The 8,346-nt window shown below is 36.5% G+C and overlaps 1 protein-coding gene across 2 annotated transcripts in view; it reads right to left on the reverse strand.

Moving 5' to 3' along the window:
* hmcn1 (hemicentin 1) overlaps positions 1-3,458 on the reverse strand; it is a 120,500-nt gene extending 117,042 nt beyond the window's left edge. For both annotated transcript variants that reach the window (XM_028445562.1, XM_028445561.1), the window contains exon 1: positions 3,097-3,458. In XM_028445562.1, the coding sequence (XP_028301363.1) occupies positions 3,097-3,358 (262 nt within the window). In that variant the 5' untranslated portion in view covers positions 3,359-3,458. The remainder of the gene's footprint in view (positions 1-3,096) is intronic.
* Between the last annotated feature and the right edge of the window lie 4,888 nt (positions 3,459-8,346).

Below are 8,346 nucleotides of genomic sequence, written 5' to 3' on the forward strand. Positions count from 1 at the left end.
GCTGGAAGTTAGTGTAGGTAATTACAAAGTTAAACGACGTTGAAGTGAAAAAAGCCTCTGCTAGGACCAGCTCACGTTTTCCCACGGAACAGCACAATAATGAATTCCTCGTTTGCTTTTCTTGTGAAGTCTACTCACATATCGGCCTTGATTATATTTATTATTCCAGGCACAGCACTGGCAGTTTCTATCAACAACTAAGCAAACAGGATTTATATGGAATTATGACATGCAGGAATTAAGTAGAGAGAAAACATCTGGAAAACAAATTTCACTGATCTCTAAAAGAACCTCTCTCCTTCCTTCTTCTTCCTAAAATCTCTGGAATGAGCTTTGAGTGCATACCTGCTCAGTACTTCTTAGATCGAGAGAATTTTAATTGTGTGGATTGCAAAACAATTGGAGAGGTTTGTTACAAACTCCCAAAACATACAGTACTGTACAATAAGAGCAGAAGTGACAACAAATAATAGAGAGTGAATGTAACAGAATTAGCCTCTTTCACTGAGGATGTCTTTTTTCTCATTCATAAAGCTTTTTCTGTTGCCTTTACTGCTATTATTTGGGAACACAGTTAATAAAGGAATATTTTAGTTTAGCTATGAAGGTGCCTCAATGTATATTATTGTACTGTCACCTAAGAACCAATACATATTGGACTAATAAACAGTGATTTGAACACTCTGTACATAGCTTTACATGTAGGTTTCAAGTTTGAACTAATAAAGAATATGTTATTGAAGGTTGGACATTATATCATGCAACAAGATATCGTGATATAAAAATGTCCCCAGATGTATCGCTGAGGGTAGGAGTGGTAATGCGTGTGTGGTATCGTATCGTTATTAGGAGTGTGACAATTTCTCGATACGGCGATATTTTTCCGCACGTTTGATAATCGATATGCTCCCACTAAGTATCGATTTTTTCCTTTTTTTTAAAACCTTTTCTGCTTTTTCACTAAAATGTGCAGGTACATCTTCACAGAAATGTTGACACTGTTTGTTGAAGGAACCAATATATTGTTTACTGGAATATTGCACTATAATGGTGTCACTGGTAAGAAAGACCCTATTTTTTTGTTTACACTGTTGGAGATACTTATTCGTTTACATTGGTATGTTGACACTTATTTACAGAAATAGTGTCACTGTTCATAGGACACTTTTTTCAATTTATTGTCTTTCAATTTATTGTAAAATAAAACTGTTATTTTTTCACTTAATCTTTTTTTTCTTGTTATGTTATAGATTATCGTAGATTGATTTCGGACCAATATATTGATAATCGCAATATCGTTATATCGTGAGATAATCGTTATCGTGAGCTTTGTGTCGCGTATCGTATCGTATGGTAACCAGAGGTTCCCACCCCCAATCGTTATTGTATAGTGAACTCAGTATATCGTCCCACCCCTATCTTTTATGTATAAAGCACATACTACAGTATTTATATTAAACCGTTTTGTTTTACCACGTAGACAAGTAGTTGTCGATGTTCTAGAACAAAAAGAAAATTGGTCCATGACACCTTAACAAAGTGATAATGATAAAGGCTTTAAATAGTAAAGTACTTTCTATCAAAAGACACATACAATGATCCATTCACACAACGACCGTATATACTGGTATATTGGTAATCTATAGCTGCCCAGTCTGACAGTAGCGTAGCTGCCAATGGAAGTGTGGTTTCTATGACTGGGATGGGATTTGTACCAGCACACTTGATCCATTGGAAATGATTCTACTTATAAAAACAAGCTGAAACTTTCCGTGGGGTTGGTTTCAATCATGCACAGAGATATTTCTGTTTGTGTAATGTCAAGATGTTCCAAATAACTTTGTTGAGTCCAATACAGAACCTTTGATTTTCTCTTTTTCTTTTCTTTTTCTTTTAACAGAATCAAAAATGTTTTCCAAAGATTAAAGTATATGGGTCAAATGAGGAAAAACATTGAAAGCTTAATGCTAAGTTTGTTATTACATTCTTGTGTATTATCTTTTGAATATATTATATATACTTATCTTGTATATATGCATTTGCACACATTTAAACCTGATTATAATTGTTATTCTTGTGTTAATATAATCATGTATGTATACTTTCACCTTCATTATAATTGCTTTCTTAATTGGAGCCACATAACTATAATAATTTCCCACTGGGATTATTAAAGTTAGTCTGATTCTGGTTATTTACCTATATTAATTTCAATATTTGTAAAGATCACAATCATTAATCTTTGGTACCTGTAATATTATATTTGTGCCACTATCGATAAAGACTGTGTGGAGACCTGTGACCCCCAAACCTGGGTGAAGACCTTTAAAGCCCTGGAACACAATGTGTGGACGTCACAGTTGGGAATGAGCGAGCACAAAGCAGTGATGATAATCATCAAGTTGCAATGCAAAGCCAACGCCATGCACACACTAACCCTGGTGGTATGCTAATGATAGTGACCGCCACAGTGAACATCTGTATGAAAGCCCTGCACTGCACACCCTCCTCTGGAGGTGTGAGCTCACCAGCACATTTCTCACTGGTTTCACCTACAGAAGAACGCAAAGTTTACAAAAGAGACACAACTGGACCATTTCACACCAAAATTTAACACTTTGAAGTGAAGTTGAGATGGCAGAATGTATGGAGCTAGATTTAAAAAAAAACAAAAAAAACTTCTCAATCAAAAAGTTAACTTCAATCAAAGAAAAAAAGTATTTGAGATTAAATAATTGCGTTTGTACACTTTTTTTGATTAAAAAAATGTTAATTTCTTTGATTGAATTTTTTTTTTGATTGAATAATAAAGTCACAAATGCACTACCCATAATATGGCCCAAATATAAAAAGATGACTTCAATGAAAAACAAAACATTTTCAATAAAAAAACCAAACATTTTTAACATTAAAAAAGTGTACTAATGCAGTTATTTGGGTCTCAAATATTGTTTTGCATTTGAACACTTTTTTTTTTTCTTTGATTGAAAATAAAGTAAACTTTTTTGATTTAAGGGATTTTCTTTTGATTGATTTTTTATTTGTTTTAATAATGAGTACACAAATGAATTCCCTGCACGTTAGTTGCATTATTACCTGGATCATGGAAGGGCACCAGGGCAAAGTTGTACAGGGGTCTCTTTGGTCTGCTCAGGGATGTTTCCAGGATCTTGGACGCACCCTCGATGACCTGAACCAGGTCGTCGTACATGGACCCGGTCACGTCAAACACAAACGCTAGGGTGGATGCGCCCTCGGGGATGTCCTGCTTACCGGGCTCGGTGCCCGCGTCCTGCCCTGCGCACCACGGGACCAGGACCAGCAGCACAAAGCAGAGCCACATCAGTCCCGAACCCATTCTCACCAAGAGTTCTTGGAGCGCTTCTTCAGTCCAGTGGAGAGCTCAGAGTAAAGACAGATGTTCAGACATCTGGAGCAAGTAAAAAGGGACTTGACCCAGCTCAGATGTGCAGAGTCAGGATCTGGTTGAGCTGCTGTCACACAAAGACTCTCTCTCTCTCTCTCTCTCTCTCTCTCTCTCTCTCTCTCTCTCTCTCTCTCTCTCTCTCTCTCTCTCTCTCTCTCTCTCTCTCTCTCACATCCTGTGCGCCATGGCGCGCCTCTGATTGGTTAAGATGGGCTTTGTTGGGACCCTTAAAAGTCTGCTAGAAGTTTGTTTTACACGACTTTACGCAAATGTCCTTTTCATGTAATTAACGTGCTTTTAGGCATCCGAACTTCTTAAGTCTGACCAAAAAAAAAGAAATAATAAAATAGTTTAGTTTGGTTACAAATAGTTGCGTTTTGATGATAACTTGAAAGAAATTAGTTACAAAAGTTTTCATAATAGTTGTATGAACACTATGAAGACGCGAACGGTAATAAAGCTGTTGTTCAAATTTGAGCTAAATGATGCCATCTAGTGGATAGAAATTGGCAACACCATTGCTCCTCTTCCTGGAGTCCACACCCAATACAACTGTCTTATTAGTACAGTATACAATTACATATAACACATCACACAACAAAGCAACACAAACAACAACTAAAACAAAAACAACATTCATACAGTCGGACTCACTTCCAACTAACAATTTCATTCAACATGTGGCTTTTTAAAAGCAGATGATTGGTTATATAGCAATATACATTTACAATATATTAATATACATTTACAGTTATTTATAAATATACATATAAATTTATAGATGGCTTTATATACAGGTATATTCAGCATTAATTTAGAGAGTACTGCATGCAAACAGCAATGCTTGTGGAAAAGTCTGACCACACATTGTCCACGCTGTTATGTTTCCTTGAACTAAATGAGTCAAACAATGTTTCCTGTTGACTTTAAACTAATCCCGACTTCCTCACAATCTCAACCACTGCTCCTGCAATCCACACTGTGAATGTTTTTAGACCACAGAGTGGAAAGAATTCAGGAAACAAAGACTCAACTATTTCAGACTGAAGGATGAACTCATGCAGCAGTGTGGAGGAGGCATATCTTTTTCAAATTCATATTTCGAGTGATTATAGCTTTACCAGACCATGTTTCAAATCTCACACGGAAATATTTTTTGTAATGAAAGAGATACAGGGGGATGATGAGGCAGAATGTATGAAATATGAAAGCAACTGGCATAACGTTGTCATACAGACCTGCATACAGTAAAGCAGATTACTACAGAATATTAATATGTATTTATTTCAATGAAAAAGTTTACAAAAGTTCTGCACATTAGTGAATATTGATGAGAGAAAAATATTGGATAATTCATATTTAATTTCCACAGTGGTACAATTGTATTGTCAAAGTATTGATTCTTCTGTTTTGCATTAAGAAATGTTAGCTGGTATTGTTATGTTTCTTTATTTTTACAGGATTAGATAATATCTAAGAGGTTTATGTGTTCGGTTCCAGCAGCAAAAACCTCTGGAGCATGTGGTTAAAGTAAAGCAATCATTTGTTCACACGGTCATTTTTTTCAAAACAATTTACATGATCTTGTAGAGCAGACATGGATAAGTGGTCGCCCAAATTACACTCAAAATGACTCCAAAACACACAAAATGACCAAAAATGACTCCAAAAACACAATATGACAACAAAAATGCACAAAATTACTGGCAAACCAAACAAGATGACTACAAAAAATACAGAAAATGAAAGAAAATTACAAGAATACACAAAATTACTTAAAAAGCGCTCAAAGTGGCAACAAAAAACCCCACTAAATGACTCCATAAATACACTAAATGATTAAAAAAAAAAAAACCACACACAAAATAAAAGAAAAATACATAAAATGACAACAAAAATATACAAAATGACAGAAAAATATGCAAAATGACTCCATAAATACAATATGACAAGAAAAAGCACAAAATGAATATAAAAAAAACATACAAAACGTCAACTACAATACATTAAGGGAGCTAAATCACCGTGGAAACTTATGCTGAACGACTAGCCTGCTCACGAGCAGGTTTTTCTCTGGCTAGAATCTTAGCGAGTGCTAAAGTCCCGCCTTCTGACCAATCAGATGTCTTAGAAAGCAAGCTGTCCAATAAAAGGTGATGTGTGAACACGTCACTGTGTGGATCTGATCTGACGAGAGAGAGAATATTTAGACATTGATGCAATCCTTCCATTTACCGATGACATGCTGTAGGAAACAGAGATTTATATCTGATGACTGATAAAGTAAAATCAATAAAATAAGTCGTGATAAAGCCTGCGTGCATCGGGCGCTTTCACAACAATACATTAATTAATTAATTAATTAATTAATGTATTCTGTGGTGATGCAAAGAGTCTCAGTCCTGTAGATCAGTGTTTTTCAACCACTGTGCCGCGGCACACTAGTGTGCCGCGAGAGATCGTCAGGTGTGCCGTGGGAAATTATCCAATTTCACCTAATTGGTCTAAAAAAAAATTTTGAAAACATATTAATTATTATCTGCAAATAATATACCATTGTCGAGTGTCCGTGCTGCAGTAGTGACTAAAGGTGCGTGCACACCGAACGCGACGGAAGCGATGCCGTTGCCTTAAATCGTCCCTGATCGGTAGTTTGCACATAGTGGTGCTTTTTTGTCAGTCCATCATTTCATCGCTCCAGCGACGCGATCACTAGGGAGCTGTGTGTGTGTGTGTGTGTGTGTGTGTGTGTGTGTGTGTGTGTGTGTGTGTGTGTGTGTGTGTGTGTGTGTGTGTGTGTGTGTGTGTGTGTGTGTGTGTGTGTGTGTGTGTGTGTGTGTGTGTGTGTGTGGCCCCGGTAACAGGGTAGAGACAGAGAGAGAGAGAGTGTTGATGACGTCTTTTTTTTTCCTTCTTGCTCCGCTTCTACGGTTAAATGATCAACTTAACGGAGATATTAAAGGATGACTTCACTCAGAATGTGTTTGATCAGTAGTTACTGTGGTTTTAAAGAAATTTACCGCTTTAATTTTGAACCTGATACTTTGAGGAAGTAGAACAGCCTCCGCTGCAGCCGTCAGCACTGAAGCGGGAGCGGGAGGGAGGGGCTGCTGCCTCCGCTCTACAGACAGTGGAGGACGGGAGATATCGCTTCACGTCGCTTAAAAAGTTAAATTTTTTCAACTTTGATCATGCAAGTCGCGTCGCTGAGGGGGGGATAAATTGACGTTGCGTCATTTACATTGATTTTTAATGTAATCGCATCGCTTCAGTCACTTCAGTCGCGTTCGGTGTGAACCCACCTTGAGAGCGTAATCATGTAAAACTCTTCCATAACACTAGATGGCAGCAGGTAGCGAATTGCATTGTCCGTTGAGACAAGAGAATTAGTGAGGCATGAAAGTGACAGCTGGCGGTAAAAGCATTGTGGGTAAGCGAAACTATGGTGACAGTGATGGAGAAGTTTTTGAAGAGGAAAAATACCAATTCCGAACTGGGCCCTGGACAAAATTCGGACCCAGAAGAAGGCCCTAGTATGAGTGGAGGAAAGAAAGCAAAGACGGTGAGCTCGAGGCAATACAGCGAGAGTTATGTTTCATTTGGATTCTCAGTGTAGAACAGTGAAATCTTTCCCAAATATTATTGCTTCTGTCATAATAAGCACGATATTTCTTTATTCCTGGTAATTAATAATTTTGGACAGAATTAGAGTTTGCAAAACACTTTGACGTTTTCTACTACCTTTAAGACCACATTGTTGTTTCATTTGTTATGTTCAAGCTGTATTTTTGAAGTGGACATGTTAAGTGCACTTTTTATTTGAAAGAAGAAATACAAATGATGATAAAGTCCTTTATTCTTTGTGTTTATTTGATTCATATTCAAGACACTTTGATGAGAATGGCTATATTGTTAATATAGGCTACAGAGTATCATTTTTTAACATGTTTGGCTGGTGGTGTGCCTCGTGATTTTTTCAATGAAAAAAATGTGCCTTGGCTCAAAAAAGGTTGAAAAACACTGCTGTAGATAACATAACATATAAACATATTCTACCTTATGATGGAGGCTGATCTGTATGAACGCAGCATCAGAGACAGACAAGTTAAAAAGAGAAGAGAAAGTGAAACTGATTCTCTGGTTATAATCTCACTAATTTAAATATTATTAACACTCATCAATTCCTGCATTAATTACTTTCTGCAGCAACAGTGTTGTTTTTGGTCTACTCCGAATTATGTATTTTAATTCTTCATATTTTTAAAGAATTCTTCCTCATTTGTGACATTCTACAATTTCTCTGTGTGATTGGTCTGACACTGTAATATCCACCTCTGTCACTAGAGCGTGCCAGTTAACCAGACTGAAATCAACAGTTTACCTCAGCCTGTTGTGATCTAGATTCACAAAACAGTTTCTGTGATTAATCCAGGATACAATTATCTAGATTCGTAACATAGACGCTTTATGACTCCACAAAACAACAACAAACGCAAACAAATTTTAATAAAAAAAAAAAAAACATACAAAATGGATACAAAAAAAAATTTAATACAAGCTGACGCTGTTGCATTCCACCCATACAGGAGTGAACTGGCTGTTTGTGGCATATAATAGCACTAGATGGCGCAATCTTGCATTATCATTTTCCATTTGGTGCTTAAAGTAAAATAAACATTTTTAAAAATGCATTGAGAAAAAAAGACAGATTATTGGACAATAGAGGATGATGCAGAAATAAATGACAAGAATGAGCTACATTCAAAAATATATTTTATATACCACGATTAGACTTTTACCTGATTATTATAATAAAGAGGTTTTACCTTCTTTGTCTGAATGAAAATGTACCTGGAAATATTCAAACAAGTCCCTACACCTCACAAACCATGATGTGCTCAGGTTAATGGTGGAAGAAT

Source organism: Gouania willdenowi, chromosome 4 (genome assembly GCF_900634775.1).
Source record: "Gouania willdenowi chromosome 4, fGouWil2.1, whole genome shotgun sequence".
Taxonomy (NCBI): Eukaryota; Metazoa; Chordata; class Actinopteri; order Blenniiformes; family Gobiesocidae; genus Gouania; species Gouania willdenowi.